Genomic DNA, 20,979 nt, shown 5'->3' on the forward strand with positions numbered 1-20,979 from the left:
TATATATATATATATATAATCTTCGGCAATAATCTTCAACTGCTTTTTTTCTCCCTTTCTCTCAACGTTATATGTTTAACAAGCTTAATAATGGCTATCACATGTGTCAATGGTTGAATAACGGAGAGACATACACACAGAAAGAGAGAGAGAAGCGCGGATTAATCGGATGTAAAGCCACACTCTCGCGATCAATACCGCATTAATTGTTCCGTCTTCTTGATTAACATCTCTCTACAAATAAGCCTGCGTAGTTTGCGTCTCCGTTCATTAGTCTATGTCTATACTAATGAGAAAAAGCCTTCAGCCTTTGATATTTAAAAAATCGATATTACGCGATCTTACGCGTATCGCGTATTTGCGACAGAAAAACAGTAAAACCAGCAAAGTTGAATTACTAATATTATCAGATGTGTATTATTTTATATGTGTCTCTTCTCGCATTATGCCATATTAATAAATAACAAATTATTTGTATTTAAGAGAATTGCCAAAAAAATTCCCGGTTATTGTTTTCTCAGATAAATGCAATTTATGAAAAATTCTTTTAATAAACATTGCATCTTGGATCTCTTTAAAAAATATAATTAAACATTTATGATTATTTATATTTTGTCAATTTTCTGTTATAAGTACGGTACAAAAATATCTGTATATCTAACGCAATAAATTTTACGAAACAAATTTCCAAAACATTGAAACACATTAACAAATTGTAACTAGCGGAGATACGATCTATTTGTATTTTTTTTTTTTTTTTATAAAAAATCACGTAAAAAGTTACATAATGTCAAAATACTTTTTTCTGAGATCGAGAGGTTGTCTAGTTGCATACGATACTCTCTGATGATGACCGATGACATACAGAGGATGACATTTACTATTAAGCACATTTCGTGGGAATTCTGCGCCGATGCACAATTTATCGCGCATATTCAACATAGAAAAGCTAATCGAGTGCAATGGCAATTGTATAACACAGTTTAAAATTCAAGTGTGCCCCAAATATCGGAAAGGAAGGGTCGTAGGGTCATGACCCTTACCGCGCATGACACACACACACACACACACACACACACACACTAAATAGTCGCTTAAAGTTCAACTGGATTCTACAAATTCAGAAACGATTTGCATTATTAACTCGAGCGAGACGGCACTTTCTGGATCCAGAAACTGACATCTCACGTACGAGTGCCCTATATGTACATAAAAACTGGCTATATATGCAAGACACACGCAGAAATGAATTTATTAAAAAGAGAGAAATATATGGTCCTTTCGTGATATTTACGAAAACTATCTCTGGTGCAGATGCGAAGTAGCAAACTTAAAAATAGAAGATATATCAAGCGATGTTTATCCTTAAATGTGTGCGTAACATTTTAGTGACATATACACACATTATATTATACATAAAATATTCCGCATTTAGACATTATTATTATGCAAAAGCTGTAACAAAATACATCGGATGTTAATGTAGCAGTGTTGAAATAAATGAAAAATTTACACATACAGAGAATATTTCGTTATTGGTGGTTTAATCGAAAAAAAGATGATTTTCTTACATGAGAAAATAAATAAGTCTTTCTTTTATTGAATAAAAACAGTGTTTTAATCTAATATCTGGATTAATATCAATCTATATATGAAACAAAATATTTAAATAAAATTACAAGATATTTAATTAATGTAAATTTATTTACAAATAAATGTCAATCAAAACTCTTATTTATTAAACAAATATTTAAAAAAAATATCGTAAAGAAAAAATTATTATTTTTGAGGTTTACTATTGAATGCATAAAAAATCCTTTTATAATTCTGGCACATAAAACTGCTTATAGATTAAATTATTAAAGTTATCCGTTTTATATACGCGCATGTATGAGGCTATTTGTTCCTTGTTTCTCACAGTTCTAAAACTATCGGCATATCTCTTTTAAAGCATGTGTGCTTTTACAAATGCGTTTGCACGTGGACAGTTTTAGAATACAACCACGTCAATTGATGATCTATTTAACATCCGTTCTATATAGAGATACCTATAGTTACATACTGAAATGTCAATAATCAATAAATGCATGTTGCAGCAATGGTCCTATATTGTGAATAATAATATCTAATAATTTGCACATGCAAATGTATGAAGAATAACATGATATTAAAAACAAATATTTTCAGAATTCAAGAGTATATATTCTTTTTTTATTAATCTAAAATTCGTATTTCGCGCAACAAAAGCGTGTGATTGTTAATAATTTTTATGTTATTGTAAGGACAAAGCGAGACGGATTAAGAAATGTAAACAGGCACTGAAGGTGAAGGAAGGCCATGACTAAGCAGTCAGTCAGTAAATTTATCAATACTAATCACGCATTTGAAAGTTAATGGCCTTTCCTGATTTCCATTGACTCCCGTCTTATATTATAAGCAGTATTCTTTCAAAGAGAAAGAGGAAAGACAAATAAAAAAATGTTTGCACGCTAAATGCATATTGAAGATAAAAATAGATTATGAAACTTTATTGTTGATATATCAAAAGTATCTAATTTTAAAGGTATTTTGATTTAAGTTTTTAATAACAATATTTAATGTGAAATATTAAAGAATTACATATAAAAAATTATATATATATATATTAAAGAATTACACTGATCTGAAAAAATCTAATTTAAAATAAAATCTAATTTAATTTTAGATAAGAAATCAATGCTAGAATTCGATAGATGCATCTCGCTTTAAAAGCGAACGAGTAAATTTACTTTTTCCTAGGTAGGAAGTAATCTCTCGTCGATAATATACTACGCCTATAATCTCACTATCTCACCGATATAAAAATAGAAAAACATGTTAATATATGCGCTTGATCGTGATGAAGGGTAAGCAGCCCTCTCAAAGGATGAGACAAAGCGAAGAAAAAGATGCGAGAAAAAGGTGTTTGATAATTTTATGCGAAAGCGCTTTTCAAGGCTTGTCAATTGTATAAGAATTTATCAACAGGATATTTCCAATTATGAATATCACGGCCAAGGGCCGTGGGAAGAGGCGCATAGAATAGGGAGAGAGATTATATTTACTATCCTTCTAATATGGGATAAGAATTTCTTCAAAGGAATGAATAAAGAGCGACAAATAATAACAGTGTAATGCTTTCCTTACCTGAAATATATCCGGCACGATTAATAATTAAAGAATAATAAACAAAAAATTATTATTAGAGACTTGAGTCTAGTTGTTGTAATACCTTTATGGAGTATTTGCAAAGCTTGATTCAGTGTCATAATAAAAAACGTCAAGTAGTTTGCATTTTTTATAAAATGTTGTGTGCTAATTGTGGTAATTATATTACTAAGAAATACACAAACGTTGAATAAAAAGCATATGTAATATGATGACTTGATATAATCTTTGAAATCATTGTGAAATTAAAAGCAAAGCTGATTGTGAGTTGCATACGTCAAGTAAAAGCTACATAAAAAACACATTGTACCAGATTATAAAAATTAAATTGCTCGAAAATGTCTGGCAAAATTCCTGAGGAACTTCGCGAAGGCGTTGCCGAGGAATAGTTTGTGGAAACTGAAGATCTCTTGGCTCACTCTTGGCGTGAGTAAAATCAGCGCACACGGTTTATCTTTGAACGTGAAGTCTAGGCCTAGGCATCGGCTAGTTTGCTGCCAACTTTTCAAGCCAGTCAACAACATATTTCCGTCATAAACGCTAAGCTACCGCGAATCAATCTCATCTCTCCGATTCTGCTCTCCAAAGTGAAGAGGACCATGCTTTTTCATCATGATCTCTGATAGTGACACGACTTGCAATGACATGAATAATATTGAACGAGAGGAGACGCTTAATTTGAGTAAAAAAGACAAGTGTTTCTAATTAACATTTAATAACAATATAATTAAGCAACACAATATAATTAAGCAACACTACAAGTAATCCTACAAATGAACATTATAAATTAAGAGTGTCGGATTGAAACGAATGTAGTTTCAATGAGTAAATATTTTAGGTGTCATAGATGTTTGAGAATAATATTTATATTTAGTATTAATCTCCATATTATACGATTCAACAATATGTCACGACACAGCTATTTTTTCGTAAGTATAAACGTATTTATCTTTATGTTGTAGAATCAATGCGAATGAATACATTTATATATCGTAGAAAAATATTTTCATCAGTCATTCTTCATTAAGGATTAACAAGCACGCAATAAGACCGTGGCACGGATAGTTTTCCGATATAAGTGTCTGACAGAAAGAGAAAGAGAGAGAAAAATTAATTTATGCAGATAAATTTCTCTCACCTTTTTATTTTCTCGGACGTAAATAAAAATAGTCACGATAAAAATATAATGAAATATAAAGAAAGAATAAATATAAACCAAGAGAAAAAAGAGAGAGAGAGAGAGAGAGAAGAGAAATCGAAATTCCGAGTCATATTACTTACCACGGGTCTACCCCAGCGAGATCATGCAGCGAGAGCCCCTCTCATACGGACATACCCATCTCGCCGTGCGTCTCGATTTCCTTTTTCCACGGTGCCACGTCGCGATAGAAAAGTTGGTCCAGGGAGGAAATCGGCTCTTCCTCGTCGGCACGCGGATGCAATACGCTTGGCCGACCGGGCGTCAGCCGCGCGACAGATGGGAGCCTGGCAATACGACTGAATCTCTTTTACGGCACTCAGCATTCGGCTGACACGCTGGACCGCCAACCACCTCGCTGGGGGTAGCGCGCGCGTCATGGACAAGGACGGAGCGCCGGTAGCGCGCGCGCAAGGGTACAGATGTACAGGGTGATTCATTATTGGTATACAATAAAGATAAGTGGTTGTATATCAGAGAAAAATCAATTATCACAGAATAAACATGCTTTATTTAAAAAAAATATAAAGATAATCCTTTAATATTCTACAACTTGACAATTTCAATTATTTTCTATTGTTTTCTAAATATAACTTGAATTTTTTTATTTGTGGTTTGTAAAAATATGATTTATGTCGCGAGATAATTAAAAATGTTCAAGATTAAGAATAACAATTATTAATTTCTTGATTTTTAAAATTAATTTTCTTAAAAACACATAAGTCTATATTAAATAATTTTACCCTTTTAAAGTTTTTAACCTGGTTTTTTTTATATAGAATTATCTAGTTTTTAATTGTATCAATAACGAAATAGTTCTATATAAAAATAACATCCTGTATATCCCGCGGAATCAAAATATTGTGTGTTGAAATCGCGGATGAAGAGAAATGAGAGAAAAGTTTCAGATCGATCGTAAAGTGGGACAAGTGATCATCTTTCAGATTCTCAATTTTGCAGAGTAAGCTGTAGTATTTCATAAGAGTCACTAATTTTTTTATTCGACAATGATTACAATAATTATTGAAGATTGTAACAATTAAAAATTGTAAATTTTTCCACGGATTACAGCCTTTAAAAATATATAGAATTATACTTAAACTAAACATAAATACTTTAATAGAATTTTAACTAAAAAATTAATAATTATAAATAATACTGATTACCAGAAAAGAAAAAAAAGAACGGACAAATAGTAAAATCTTCCCTATGGAAATACCTAAAATGTCACATAATTTGGTAGTAAAAATAATTCTCGAACACCTTATATACGAGTAAAGAGTGACAGAGTAAAAGAAAGGAAGAGCTGATCCATCTACGGGGCCATGATAGAAGAGGGAGATCGAGCGAAAGGGAAGTATAAGGTCTGATGGAGCGAAAAGAGACCTACGATTCTTAAGGAAAGAGGAAAGATATAAGAAAGAAAATGTGAGAAAAAAAGGATAGAGAGAAAGAAATATTGGCAAAAGTAGAAAATGGCAGTCACGCTGGGTGGGTCAATGTTTCATCGTGACGGATGCAGTGTCAATGCTATGCGAGGTGGAGATATCGAAAAACAGCGAATAGATGGATTTTAATAAAATTTATAAATATTCTTATCAAAAAAAGGAAAATAAGAAAGCGAGCAGAGTGTTGCATAGATAGATTCAAGGATATATCGGGAACAAATCGAATTGTTTGAATTTGCTTGAATTTAAGAGGGAGCTGAAGACTCTTTGGCAGATTCGATCGAATGAGAATATTAATAGGAAACACAACAGGGAATATGGATTAGTAAAAGGATCATGTAATAAATAATTCGAGGAGAAAAAAAGTGTAGATTAAAAGAAAAGGATTAAGAGAAAAGGAAAAATTTGGATAAATAAATAGAAATAGGTGTAATTATAGATATAGATAAATATTGAAATATATAGATAAATTTACTTTAGACTACATAAGATCTCTTTAGATATATAGTAATTATATTATGAGTTTGTTTAAAAAAAATTATAAAAATATGATATACTTTACATAAGCTAAATCCTTAAATAATTTTAAACAGATAATTTTATTTATAGAATGTACAGTTAAAAATTAAGACATCATTTTTATGTTAAGTAAATTAGAAATATAATATTTAGAAAAATGGAAACAAAATACAAAAAGATACACAAAAGGAGTGGAGAAAGAAAAGAGAAAGATAGAGAGATAGATACATCGATAGATAAATAGATAAAGAGAAATAGAATGAGAAAGCGGCGCGAAATGAAAACAGAAAGAGAAAGAGACAGAGCTACTGAGAGGAAGGCAAGTCCATATACAGGGGAGAGGGGACAGCCGTATTGATCTGTTCGCGCAAACTCCTGGTCCTTAGGCTCCCTCCGCGGACCAGAACCGTCCGACCCTCGCCCTGCTTGTCACCACCCTCGTCCTGTTCCATTCGCAGCTTCCGAATGCGCGCTCTGTAGGCTAGAGTTCTTGGAAGATTTCAGCTACAATCTTTCAGTATTGTCGTTCTTTTAAAGCACCGATTAATATTTTAATACGGCAGAACTTTCTCTCTCATCTCGTTCTACTCCGTTTTTTAATACGTGTCATCGTGAAAAATATTTCGAAGGCTATGAATCTGATCATCAATCAGCTCAAAAAATGAATAACAACAAACTCGCACTAATTTAATATTAATTGCTGATTCTTTGTAATATTATTTTCATTTGTTTGTAGCTTTCTAATACATAAGTACTGTCAGTCTATCACTGAGAATCTTTCGAGGTTTTTCATTACCGTTGTTCTGAATATAGTCGTTTCTTTTTCAATGCTACGAGGCTTATTCCGAAACGAGATAATCAACAATGATATGTAATTGCGCAGACACGTTGAAGGAAGTCATTGAAAGTAATAATAAAATTGAAAGCCTCTTCTAATCGACATGATCGTATCTGCAACGTACTAGTTTTCATCGCCCACGGTAGGAATTAATCGCGCGTTCCACGCAAAGATCCGATCGTATTTAAGCGCACTCTCGCAAGGCCGATCGACGATAATTACACACCTTGAACAGATATGCCGTGACCCTGTTCTTCAGGACTGAGCTTGACAGAGTTTTTTTTTTTTTCTTAGAGGGTGCGATCGACACGTTCGTCACAATGTGCGTCAACGCCGATCATTCTTAAACGTACGAGAGTGATAAGAACTAGAACATCTCTGTTTAATTTAAAACTTAATTCGCAAAAATAAATTAATTGAAAAAATTCGGAGAATTTATTTCAAAGTTATATAAATATGCAGGGTGTTCTCTAGACACTTATCTATGGTGTTTGATGAAATTTACATTAATCTCCGCTTGTCTTTCTGAGACTTAGGGGGGATTGAGAATTTATAACTTTACGAAACCGCATTGGCAATAGATTTTTTTTTAATTTGGCTACTTTTTTTTATAGAGGTTGAGAATAAAGATAATGCTATATAAAAATATAGCAGTTTCTCTCTTGTGTCAATAATGAGTGCGTTAACGATGTTGCGGTGGCGTGCGATTGACGGATGGGGGACGGTGTCGTTTTCGCACACTCAACAAGCTGTATCGTTTTCGCCCTGTAGGCGATCGACGTTTAATTAAATGTTGGGGGATCGTCGAATTCGGTTGAATGGCCCAATGAGCTATCGTGAAAAGTGTTAGACGAAGGAGAAAGGAAAGGATAAGAAAGAAAAAAAAAAAAAGAAGAAAAGACGGTGACGGGAAGAGTCGAGAGAATGTCACAACTGATTAGTACGAAGTGTGAGAAAGGAGGAAGAGCGATGCATTGGACAAAATAAAAGATTTTCGAGACAATAATTGAAGAATTCTTTTACACAAAATCTCCAATTTTGCGTGAAACATAATTTACGACATAATTTACAATCGCTTCCTCTTATTTGTGGATTTCCTGCGCCTGATGACACGGTGAACTCCGACTCCTTTTCCTTATCTTCCTCTTATTATATATTTAAAAAAATATTACGATCTAATGTATTATAAATATCTAGCCATTAACACATGTATTTCACATTTGCTAACAATTTTTTTTAGACTATAAAATCATTTTTTTTATAGAGGATGTTATTCACACGTTGTCTTTTTCATTCGTAAATTTTATAATCAGTTTGTGTAAAATTGTCGGGCATATATAATAAATTTCAATTCCAATACAATTTTACTATAAACTTATAACATTATCGCAATAATTTTTTAATTTGAGATAAATGAACATATTAATATCTTTAAAGAGACATAACAGAAAAATTTCTTCAACGTATGATATACGTACATTATACATGGAACTTGTTTTCATCAGTAAAATAAATGCTAAGTAATTATATTACTTACAATAGCTATTTACGTAATTATATAAAATACCATATTTCTTTCCTAGTTTATTAAGATCTTTTTGTAGTCTCTTGCAATTTGATAATTTACGTTGTAGTCGATTGTTCATTCAATTTTGGTGGAAAGTAAACTGATCTGATTAACATCGACGTCGCTGATGGCACTTGCTTCTTATCGTGCATAGTCTTATCTATGGGATTAATGGAGGCAAAATCCGTGGCGACTTTCCGTGCTGTTAATGTCAACATGCTCATCAAATCCATCTTTGTTCCGTATTCATCCAGGACTTTGCATAGACATTGAATATACCATGTGCCTTCCACAGGATTCCTCCAAGTGTAAAAATCTTGAAATACGAGAATTACGTTGAGCATGTTTATTGTCTTTGGGTATTTTAGAAAAACCACTTTTGTTTTCAAAATTGTATTGCTAAAATTTTTCTTGATTAAAAATGTTTTACAAATTTAGCTTTTTCCCCTCCCTTCTCCGACAAATTGCATTGTTACAGAAAATTGTAATAAATCTTGCAATTTTATAATTTAAATAAAATGTTAAATATGAAAGTAAATATATAATATTTACCTTGAACCGAACTGTGAGCTATTAAAAAATCTGCATGAGTAGGAATCTTATAAGATGATACGGTATCTGTTGCTTCCGATGGTATCAAACTGCGAGGAGACAGTACTACACCGCTATCAACCTGATCGCCTCTGCAAGCCTGAAGAAAATCAGCAAGCAAAGTATGCAAGCTAAATAAAATAAAGTTAATCCGAGAAATATATTTAGAATATCTCGACAATATTTAAAAATAAAACGCGATTTCAAAAAAATGTCAGTTGCTTTACTTGGAAGAAAAACAATTTTGGCTTTCCTGCTAGCGTTATACATTTATCGGCGGTAAATGGCTTCCAGATTTTTTCGGATTTATAGGCGACGTCTTTCGCCCATATCAAGTCATTTTGCAGTCCGTGAGTTAGCACGATAATGCAGAGGCAGTCGTTATCTGTATGGTCATATTGGCTTACTGTAACACATGTAATTAAACGTCAGTGTTTAATTAAACATATAATTTATATTTATATATGTAATAGAGAAAAAAAATGCAATCCAAAGTCAAAAAAACAAAGGTAAGTCATATAACGATTTATTCACGTTTCTCTATTTTATCCATAACTTCCATGTGGCTTAAATCATTCTCAATTTCAATGTCGAATCCGAGATTGCCAAAACTCTTTTGCAATCTCATCGCGTCTGTCGTCGAACCTTCACGTTTGTCAATACCCGAGTCAAATTCCTCATGATTGAAGATTATGCACTTGCCGCGATTTTTATGATTCATGTTATAACGGTCAGCATCTATCGGCACTGGCATGAATGCAGTAGACGTCGAATATTGTCTGAGAATAACAAAGAAAATAAAAGTTAATCAAATGAGAAAGTATATTAATTTGTATTTGTGAATCTTGACTATAAAATTTGTTTCATACAATTAATATTAATGTTAATAAAGAGAGATTTAAGTGCTAAGGAGGAATCTCACTTATAAACGTAGATTAATAAATAATCTCTTCTTACATGCCAATCAAATTGTCATCATCGACTATGTTTGGAAAAATATTGGCGTCAATTAAATCTGATTTCTCTGTGTCGGGTTTGAATCTTTCCGCGATGTCCGGTTTGTCAAAATTTTGTTTTTGATCTTCCTCCGGCGTTGTCTAAGAAAATAAACGGAGTTCGCAACAGAAAAAATAACATTCTGCAATTTAAATTAAATAATTGCAGTTGAAATAAAGAGGGACATAAGACAAAATTCCAATGTTTTTCATTAACAAAAGGAGCTTCAAATTTATTAAGAATTGTGTGCATGAAATTAAAACTGATAGTTTAAATTGAATCTAATATTATTAATCTCGGAGATTGATTTAATCCAGTTGAATCATACACAAGAGTCAGAACATATTTGTATAATTTAATACATTTCTTATCTATTTTTATCTTATATTTCATAAATTGAAAATATTCTATAATTTGTAACAAATATATTATATAAAATTGCTATCTATTCGAATTTGTCTGAGGCATCGCAAAAGCCTTAATCATAAGTATGTACACGTACGTACATAATGATCTAAAGTAGACAAAGATTTGCTTCGGCATGGAACTGCAATGTTTGCATGAATTGTGAACAAATCTTTAATGCCGATTGAATCTATCACCGAACTGGATCTAGTCCTGTGCTCAGAAGATATATTGGATGACTCAACATTTTCGATGAATATCTCGTTATCCATCTGAAAACGAAAATTATTTATTTATTTATTTACTTATTATAACAAGAAGATATTCCTATATAATGTATTAGATATGCTAAATAAATATTAAGAAACTACTTAAAAAATAAAAGCTAAGAACATAAGTAATGGAAAAAAAAAAGAAAAAATAGGAAGAGATATATACATATGAGATACATGTACAAAGATAACATTATTGTAGGTAACAAATAGATACACATCGTTAAATATGCTAAATTGTAAAGGAGAAAAATTGACTATATCAGAATAGTCGTTTGTTAGTATAAAAGCGATCATGCAATTCCTTGCGCGGAGAAAATAATTTTGTCAAAAGAATCCTACCAAGAGAGAGATATCCTATTTAAAAAATATGAGATTTAAAAAGCTCTAATATATCAGAATAGAGAGAGAAATATACTTATTTAAAAGTTTATATAAAAGATTTAATATATAAAAAATCCGATGTCAACAAACCTAATTCCTTCAATACGAAATAACAATCATAGCAAGACAGTAATATAGGTTACATAACGTGATAATACGCGCATAACATGAAATGTTTAAAGGTCATTATAAAGGATGTCACGAACCTTGTTATTAACGACAAATAATGGCGTTTTAATTAAAATTTATTAATTATTGTTCAAAACTGTCTGTGACTATATTAAATAATGAAATATTGATGCATTTATAATATATTTTTTTAAGCAGAATTCAAAGTCTCATTTGTTATTGGTGAGAACTCAGTTATTAATTATATTATTATATATTAGATTGTCTATTATCATCCCGATACTCACAGTCATGCAACTGTCTTTCCGGACAATTTCTTTGATCCTTGTAACATTTTCCACCGTTTTCCACGTGCTCGGACGCGCATGACATTTATCTTCATCTACACTGTCAGTGAACTGCTTATGCAATTTTAAAATTCGAGCACGTGACATACACTCCCTTCCGTATACCTTTTTCAATAGACGAAGAGATTCGAGAGAATTTTTTTTCAATTTGACGAGAAATTTCAGATTGATACGTTGCTTAAGTTTTGAATTTAACATGATTCCGGATGTCCTCTAAATTCTAAACCAATATGTCTAATTTAACATCACAGCATTCAAGCGGACAACAACGCATCACTTAAGCTTTATTTAATCGTACCTCACCTTAATTATTATATAACAATTTTCAAATCACGCATCAACACGCTCAAAAATATTGACTTCTTTTCAAAAGATAAATTTTCGGCTGTTGTAAAGACGCGTACTTATACTAACTGAGCAAATTTAAACTTGTAAAGCAGTTTACTCATCTAAAGAAAGAGTACATATTTGTTTTTTTTTTCAAATATGTATATATGTATATATAGATGTATACATTTTTTTAAATATCCTTTCATATATATATATATATATATATATATATATATACACAGACAAAAACATATATAAATATAAACATTAGTCATATTTCATACGAATTATCCTGTGTTTATGCGAGCATGCCTGCGTGCGTGTGCACGTAAATATAAACATATAATTACAGAATGATTCGTATAAAGTGATGCAATATTTACAAAATTAAAAATATATGGAAAGCTGTTTATATAAAAAGTAGTTTAAAAAGGAATATATATTGTATTGTATATTGTAAAGTATTACTTTTTTGAAGGCAAAAGAGTGTAAAAGATATTCTAAAAATTGATTACATATTTTTAATGCAATTATATGATTCTTTTTGCATAAATTGATTTCTCTTGTCACATTCAGTGTACAAAAATATTTAAGTAAAAATAAAAAAGTGATAATTATTAAAGATAAAGTAATAATTTATGTCATAATTTAGTCTTTATGTTTTTTATAACATATAATATAATATAATAGATAAAAAATAGCAACTTTAAAAAAATATCTACATTTTATATGCATATCTATATTCTATTAGGAGCAAGTTTTATGTTGATAATTATTAGGGTTAAAACTGATTAAATCAATCTTTCTTATCTATCTTTAGTGAAGCCATCTAAAAAAAAGTAGCAATCGCGATAATGAAAATGAGTTAACCAAGATTATCGATATGCAACAAAGCTTTCATGACTGTATTGTGAAAAATGTTGCAGTCAGTTTAAGCTACTGAATTAGTCATCCCTCTTTAGATTAAAGAAAAAAATCGTTGATAATAAACTGAACCACTTTTTTCGGTGACCTGGATTATCACTTTCAATATTTTTAGCAACTTTAATGTGATATATGCTTATTTAAAATTATACAGAATGTTTCATTTTTTTCCGCATTATTTTTTAATGACAGATTTTTTGATCGATTTGTTGATCGACTTCTTTTTAACACAAAGATCGAGAGAAAGCTTAAAGATGAAATTTTGTAATTATTATCTTATTATTAGAAAAAAGGAGATGATAAACGCAGAGGAAAAACAAAGCAAATATGAATGTATAAATCTTTGTTGCGTAGAAGAAATAAAGGAATATATCTTACTTTATGCAAAAAATTGTTGTTAGGTATAAGCATACAAAATCGATTTCTATGTTCATTCCATAACAATGCAAAAATACAAAGTTTAGTAAAAATGTATAAAAATTGAACTATATATATATAATAAGTTGCAAAAATATTCATATCTTTTTACCGATTAATTTTAAACAATTTATATTTTCTCATATAAGTATTTTTATAATATTGATTTTCAAACATTTGATATAAATTTCTATTTGTTATAATTTGAATTGTTATTTTTCAACATAAAAAGCTTATAAAATTGGAATTGATTGAAAAAGGCAATTTATATTATTTTAATTCCCATAAAAGAGAGAGTTCAAAGATTTTAATATATCAAAGACAACATGATAATTCTTATGTTTATTTACATGTAATAAAGGAATCGTGATGATTGACGTTTGTACATTTTTGTGTACATTTTCTCGTACCTATTAATATACTCGTTATTGAATTGATCGATACATTATATAACACTTTAAATCTTTAATCTCTTAATCTTTCCGATGTAGGAAATTGAATTTATCAAAATTATTAATTTTGTGCTTTCTGCTTTTTTTCATATTGCAATTTTCTTACCTGTGATATCTCGGCTTCGCTTTCGCTGTTTATCGTCAAGGATCCCATATCGCGAAAAAGAGATATTATACACCGAGATCACTGAAACTTAATTGTCTTTACGTGGACGAAGATTCTACGAAGAGAAAAGACTATGTCAAGAACTCGATGTGTCTGCGAAACGACTATAAAAGGGCCAATCTCCGGCTGATTCAATCCACCACCATCCATATCATCTATGCGATTATTGAATTCCCCTACTAGGGAATCGGCTTATCAGTTTTTATCACGTTTGATTTTTATCGTCTCCGTAACGCTGTCGCACAGTCAAACTGGAGAAATGCGTTATTGTTCAAACCTTGTCACATATCGCAGGATGTTCGTGGTTTTGATACGCAATAATAGAAAACCTTGGAAAGGTCGCCGTTGTAAACACAGTAAGATTATTATCCTATAGTTCTCTACAGAATTTAGGACGGCATTCTATTTATAATTTTATATTTATGATATATATCTGTTTGTATTCTCTGATCTGTGTCATTTTATCATAAAATTATAATGTATAATAATATTTTCTCTCTCTTTCTCGTAATTTATAAATTATCTAAAGTGTGGACTCTCTCTTATAATAATATAACTGCATTATGAACAAAATGACATATTTTAAATAGATTTATTGAAAAAGATATATATATATATATATATTTCAATATAAATCAGCATTGCTGTCGTTCTAATTTTACTAGTTGATGATTTGTTAGAATTTTGATACAATCAATTTCCACTATTTTATTTTGTAACAAAGTGTAAATTTCTCTACGCGTTTGTTTGTGACATTTTCGGCCGAATCCCAGGCGCATCTAAAAGTTCGAAAATAATTGGCTGTTCAAAGAGAAATTCGTGATTAATCAGATGCGCCTGCCGCTGCAAGAGTGCATATCATTCTTTGTTAGAATTTTGATACAATCAATTTTACTATTACAATTTTAATTACACTATTTTATTTTGTAACAAAGTGTAAATTTCTCTACGCGTTTGTTTGTGACATTTTCGGCCGAATCCCAGGCGCATCTAAAAGTTCGAAAATAATTGGCTGTTCAAAGAGAAATTCGTGATTAATCAGATGCGCCTGCCGCTGCAAGAGTGCATATCATTCGCTACAGTTTGTGCTTCCCTTGCTTCATAAACTATAGGAAAACGAAGAAATGCTGTCTGAAAGCTGAAAAGCGCAGTTGCGAGAATTGCAAGTGAGTTTGAGTGGTTTGTGTGAGTGAGCTGTCAAGTGCAATCTCACTTATGTGATGAAGTAAACGATCATTTAAAAAAAATATATTTCGAAATTCGTGCTTTTTTATAATATTATCCAGTGTATTCTAGTGCGTTTTTTGCATTGTCATCGAATAGTTATTTGCTATGCATATGCGGCTGCAGGTAAGCAAAAGTAAATAAAAAGGTTGGTGAAAGGCAGTCTGTAAGGTTAATGCGTATAATATTATAAAAAAATTTCTATTGTCATTTTTTAAATATCTCGTTTCTTTTTTTAATGTTGATGGTGATGACAGTTGATATATAAATTCTTGTTAAATAATTTTTTCATGAAGAATTCGTATTTGGCATAATTACCATGTTAATATTGCACTTCATTGTTTTCTTTTTTGTTCTTGTCTTTTTCTAACATTCTCTTTCTTTCTTTCTTTTTTTCAAGTTATTTTATATACATATATTTATTTTTTAGTAGAACTGGAAGAATTTTTCAAGCTGATAAGATTTTGATGAAGGCTGTGGCAATATGTCTATTGCAAATCAACATATTGTAACCAATCCTTGTCTCGATGCTAATGTATCGCTTGGAATAGACGAAGCATGTTTCAGTATCGTTAATGAATATCATACGCCTATCGTATTATATTCCTATCCATCAGAATGCTACTTGGTAAATTTGTATATATATTTGACAGACAAAATTTTTTATTAAAATTTTTGCATCAGTAATCTTATTCTTTGTAATTGTAGTGCAAGAGTGTACTACAGGGTTACTTACCAGAGCAAAAAAATACCACATTAGTTATACCTACAAAATATCCTCTGCATATATTCTACGAAGATGCACAACTGTCACAATTTTGTCAGTAAGTAATTACATGTACAGACTTGCTACAATTATGTTATATATTATTTTATATATTTCTTACTAAAATATATAAAAATATATTACAATGTAATATAATTTACAGCACTACATACAACTTTAAAGAACATGGAAGTTATGGATGGAATATTTCTAAAGAGCAACCATGCTCTGAAATTTACACGATCCATGAGCCAGTAAATAGTTATCTTCGTAAGTCGAAAGATTTTATAACAATTTTTTATAATTATTAATTTCTAGAGTTGAAACTATTTAACATATGTTTTTCTTTGCAGCAATATTTGCAGCTTTCATGGTATATGTCCTGTTAATGATTTTATGCGCAACTTTTAAAATTATTATACGTGTGATAAAAGGAAAATTGTCTCCAGATAATGTACACGATGTAAATATTTATATAAATGTATATTATTATATGGAACCATATGTGCATTTCTCTCATGCTGAATACTGTATATTTCCAGGACTTGGACAGACTTCAAGAAGCAGAAACATCAAATCCAATTATTGGGACAAACAGATCTAGTACTAGAATTCGTTCAGTTGATACATTCCGAGGGTATCTCTTCTTTTCATATAAAATAATGCAAAATGCAAATCTATTTAATGTACTAAATATTAAAGTGCTAAATTAAAAAATTATTTCAGGATTGCTATATTATTAATGATATTTGTCAATAATCATGGTGGCGAATATGTGTTTTTCAATCACAGTATGTGGAATGGTTTGACAGTGGCAGATTTAGTACTACCTTGGTAATCGTCTGGGTTCTATTGCACTATGTGTACATACATTCTGTTCTACTATCGTTATTCTTTTGTATGTATTGTGATTTCAGGTTTGCGTGGATTATGGGATTATCGATTACTATATCAAAACGATCTGAGTTTCGTGTATCGAGCTCACGTAAAAAAATTATTTTGCGTTGCCTGCAGCGCGCGTTTATCCTCGTACTCCTCGGACTGATGTTAAACTCGATTCATTCAAAATCGCTAAAGGATCTTCGTTTTCCGGGTGTCCTTCAATTGTTGGCTATATCGTATTTCATATGTGCCACAATCGAGACTATATTTATGAAGATACATTCTCAGGTTCAAACCGCTTTTTTTTTTATTATTAACATTACACACATCTGCTAAGGCACTAATCTGCGATAATAAACGTTTAGGACGATTTATTACAGTTTGGTCGGTTCACTATTCTGCGAGATATCCTGAGTAATTGGGCGCAATGGTTGATCATTTTGGCAATTGTAGCGACGCATACTCTAATCACGTTTCTCCTGCCTGTTCCAAACTGTCCAAGAGGATATTTAGGGCCTGGTGGTTATTCCCATTTTGGACAATTTCAAAACTGTACTGGAGGTGCAGTTGGTTATATAGATAGACTTGTCTTTGGAAGTCATATGTATTCCAAAACACATAATCCTGTATATGGTACTATCTTACCTCACGATCCTGAAGGTATAATATAAGAAAAAATAGCATTTCTTTAACACTAAATTTCAGTAAATTTAAAACTTTTTCACATATCCTAATGAACATTAAATTTATAACTAACACATTGTACAATACAGGTATAATGAACACTATGTCTATAATACTTGTTGTATACTTGGGTGTCCATGCCGGAAAAATCTTATTACTCTACTACCAATGCAATGCTAGGGTAGTACGCTGGTTATTATGGTCAGGTGTTACGGTAAACTTCCATTTTTTTTTAAATACGACAATATAAAAAGTATGATATACATAATTTATATAATCATAAAGTAATAATCGATATTTATAACATTTATATACAGGGTATTATTGCTGGAGTATTATGTAATTTTGATAAAGAATCTGGAGTGATACCAGTCAGTAAGAAAATGATGTCACTTTCATTTGTTTTGACTGTATCGTGTTTTGCATTTTTATTATATACAATCTTACATTTCTTTGTCGATTATAAACAATATTGGAGTGGAGCACCATTTATTTATGCAGGTTTGTGATATTATTCAATATAATTATTTCTTTTTTTTTCCAATGCCCAAAAATACATCACAGCTTTTTTTATCCATTAAAAGTGCAATTAAAATTAGGAGCCTTCACATTTTGTATTTTTTTATAGGTTTAAATCCGATTACTCTCTATATCGGTCATACTATTACCATGGGATTATTCCCATGGGCTTGGAAATTGATGCATCCTACACATTGGTCAGTCCTTGCTATGAATTTATGGACTACAACTTTGTGGGGTATTATCGCATATTGGCTTTATTGGAAGGACATTATTATATCCATTTAAAGCTATTAAAAATAAAGTTATTAAAAATTGATTCATAAAGTAACATAGATCCGTAAAGGTTTAAGTAAATTATTGAAGGTTGTTATACTTTGTGTGAATATACATGCTTATAGAATTATGTGAATAATGAAGCAAATATTCAAAGTTATGTGATAAAAAAAAAATGACAAAACAAAAAGAGAAGATAGCTTTATTGCATAGACCAGCATTATATATATAATCATTGCTCATTAACAAATTTTGTAAAATAATATAATAATTTTGAAAAGTATTATTGTGTATTAATTTTCTGAATAAAAATGTTTTATAAACTTTCCCGAACTATATTTTATTATATTTCTAACATTAATTTTCACAGAATTAATATATTATATCATTATTTACAATAAATATTGGGTTATACAATATAAATAATATATGAAACTAATAATATAGCAAATAATTTATGAAATAATACATTATTATCGATATAAAAATATTTTACCATTTATACATTTCTGTCTTTTGGATCTTTATAGGGCAAACCTAAGATCTTAAAGATATCTTTTTCACAAGTAATTTTTTCAGATTCTCCTGGACAACCTGAAAATATAATCGTTCTCACATTTATGAAATTTTTTGAATTGTTATACTTTTACACATTATTCCTCTTTTCAATTCTACCTTCAATTGTAAGAGGTTTAAGTGCGTATTCATTCAAAGTGTATTTCTTCTCTAATGCATGTGCTCTCATATTTTTGTTGAATAGATCACTTCCTGTGAAATACAGTATGGCGCAATAATATTGATCATAAAATGTCAGTCGTATGTCCAATCTTCTGAAAGGTTTATGTTTATTCTCCGGTAATTGGCATACTCCCTACAAAAACAATATTATAATTGGGTATTTAGAAGTTTGTCAACTTATTTTATTTCATTACCATGAATTTAGTGGATCCAAGAGATATTGTATCTGTAATCAATTTTTTCTTTTCGAGACATTCAACAATTGTTTTCAATGATATAGTTTTCTTTTTCGCATCTTTTGCTTTTGATATGTAATCAGGATGTGTTATGAGAACATCAATATCTCCACTTTCTTCTTTGCCTCGTCTATAACTTCCACAAATAGTTACAAGGTAATCACGACTTATTTCTTTGACAGCATCTTTTAGTATACCCTCTATTTGTATAATTTCTGTTCTAGGTATTTTCTTCTCAAAGTCATCAAAATATCTAAAAGAATTTCTCATGTCAGTAAAAATATCTCTAATGTGTGAATTGATTAGTCTCATACTTCAATCCCAGCTTTTGATGATGTGTGAGTTTGTTTTGATGTTTTTTAAGGTCTTCCAATGTTTTGATGCCAGCATCTACTAATTCTTTAGCCTTCGCAGGACCTATGCCAGATACCCGAGCCAATAAACTAATAGCAACATTATTCTCATCTTTTTTAATCTGAAAAAAAAATATAATGTAAAAAGATTTAAGCAAATTTACATTTTTGTCTATATTAATAAAACAACAAAAATAAAAATGATTCAAGTACATCTTCAAGTTTTTGCAGTTTTCCAGTTTGAAGAAATTCATCTATCTTCTTTGCGATTTTTACTCCTATACCAGGTAATTTTTTTGCTTCTTCTCCGCTCTTAACTCTCTCTGGTAAAGTGCTTAATGTTCCAGCTGCTTTACGATATGCATTGTACTTGTAAACATTCTTACTGACATTACGCTCAAAATCTGCTAGTTCTGTAAATAGATATTTGTATTTAATGACAATTCTTGAAGTATAAAAAATAAGTAAAATTGCGTTTTTTTTTAATTAAGAAATCAATTATTTTACACAACATGCAGTTCTAGAGAAGAATATATACTTACCCAACAAAAAATCGCATAAATCTTGATTAGGATTATTTGCATTATTTGTAGCTTTTCTTTTACCCATTACGTAAGGGAAAATGCGAAGAAAATTTCGAAAAAATAATTGATTCAGTTTGTCACTTTTTAATTTTGTAAAATATTGTTATTGTGCCGAATAAGACTTCAAGGTCTATTTTGAAAACAGAAAAATATTAAAATGTTGTTGGAAGATCTCTCACAAAGCAAATGTCTGCATCGGAATGAACCAATGACAGATGGCGTGAGTATATATTGCCAAATTAGTTGCACCAATCATTTTACATATCTCATATAGGCGGGTAAGTATAATATGTATGTAAAATGAATATACAAGATTCTTTTTTTCTCTTAATTAAAATAAATTAAAATAAATATATTGCAAAACATATATATTAAAATTATTTTTATATATAAGACAATTTATAACAACAATTTGTTTCAACATTTAACATTTATTTCAGGCAAAGATGTATATAGATTCGCGGAGAAATATAAATTGATCTACCTCTAAAACAAACTCTTGCTCTCAACAATTCTTTCTTATATTTCTAAATCTTACAACGTGCATA

The 20,979-nt window shown here is 30.4% G+C and overlaps 4 protein-coding genes across 14 annotated transcripts in view; 1 reads left to right on the top strand and 3 right to left on the bottom strand.

Moving 5' to 3' along the window:
* Positions 1-4,873, bottom strand: part of LOC115237100 (high-affinity choline transporter 1-like) — a 13,031-nt gene extending 8,158 nt beyond the window's left edge. Inside the window, 1 exon segment of the mRNA XM_029809952.1 lies at positions 4,468-4,873. The gene's annotated coding sequence lies outside the window, so the exon portion shown is untranslated.
* Positions 4,874-8,370: 3,497 nt separating this feature from the next.
* Positions 8,371-14,482, bottom strand: LOC115237087 (caspase-1-like). Of its 3 annotated transcripts, XM_029809930.1 has the most exons (9): positions 14,110-14,482; positions 12,184-12,329; positions 11,821-12,100; positions 10,850-11,020; positions 10,305-10,444; positions 9,882-10,126; positions 9,575-9,753; positions 9,309-9,447; positions 8,371-9,072 (listed from the first exon to the last, which is right to left on the bottom strand). In XM_029809930.1, the coding sequence occupies exons 3-9, from the start codon at positions 12,076-12,078 to the stop codon at positions 8,813-8,815; spliced, it is 1,392 nt and encodes a 463-aa protein (XP_029665790.1). In that variant the 5' UTR covers positions 12,079-12,100; positions 12,184-12,329; positions 14,110-14,482; the 3' UTR covers positions 8,371-8,812. The 3 variants fall into 3 exon arrangements, with proteins under 3 accessions (XP_029665790.1, XP_029665791.1, XP_029665792.1); XM_029809932.1 differs by lacking the exon at positions 8,371-9,072 and having other exon boundaries at positions 9,404-9,478; XM_029809931.1 differs by lacking the exons at positions 11,821-12,100; positions 12,184-12,329.
* Positions 14,483-15,115: 633 nt separating this feature from the next.
* On the top strand, positions 15,116-18,800 carry LOC115237085 (heparan-alpha-glucosaminide N-acetyltransferase-like). Of its 8 annotated transcripts, none has more exons than XM_029809923.1 (12): positions 15,116-15,335; positions 15,824-16,021; positions 16,102-16,217; positions 16,323-16,429; positions 16,513-16,622; positions 16,702-16,796; positions 16,886-16,993; positions 17,077-17,329; positions 17,407-17,701; positions 17,815-17,939; positions 18,043-18,226; positions 18,354-18,800. In XM_029809923.1, exons 2-12 carry the CDS (start codon positions 15,878-15,880, stop codon positions 18,530-18,532), a joined length of 1,716 nt encoding a protein of 571 aa, XP_029665783.1. In that variant the 5' UTR covers positions 15,116-15,335; positions 15,824-15,877; the 3' UTR covers positions 18,533-18,800. The 8 variants fall into 8 exon arrangements, with proteins under 8 accessions (XP_029665783.1, XP_029665784.1, XP_029665781.1 ...); XM_029809924.1 differs by having other exon boundaries at positions 15,827-16,021; XM_029809921.1 differs by having other exon boundaries at positions 15,325-15,519.
* Positions 18,057-20,656, bottom strand: LOC115237088 (DNA polymerase beta-like). 2 transcript variants are annotated; one of them, XM_029809934.1, is made up of 7 exons: positions 20,390-20,656; positions 20,061-20,260; positions 19,809-19,969; positions 19,453-19,747; positions 19,196-19,391; positions 19,017-19,114; positions 18,057-18,534 (listed from the first exon to the last, which is right to left on the bottom strand). In XM_029809934.1, the coding sequence occupies exons 1-6, from the start codon at positions 20,454-20,456 to the stop codon at positions 19,020-19,022; spliced, it is 1,014 nt and encodes a 337-aa protein (XP_029665794.1). In that variant the 5' UTR covers positions 20,457-20,656; the 3' UTR covers positions 18,057-18,534; positions 19,017-19,019. The 2 variants fall into 2 exon arrangements, with proteins under 2 accessions (XP_029665794.1, XP_029665793.1); XM_029809933.1 differs by lacking the exon at positions 18,057-18,534 and having other exon boundaries at positions 18,707-19,114.
* Between the last annotated feature and the right edge of the window lie 323 nt (positions 20,657-20,979).

Source organism: Formica exsecta, unplaced genomic scaffold, assembly GCF_003651465.1.
Source record: "Formica exsecta isolate Colony F162 unplaced genomic scaffold, ASM365146v1 scaffold272, whole genome shotgun sequence".
In the NCBI taxonomy this organism is placed as follows: domain Eukaryota; kingdom Metazoa; phylum Arthropoda; class Insecta; order Hymenoptera; family Formicidae; genus Formica; species Formica exsecta.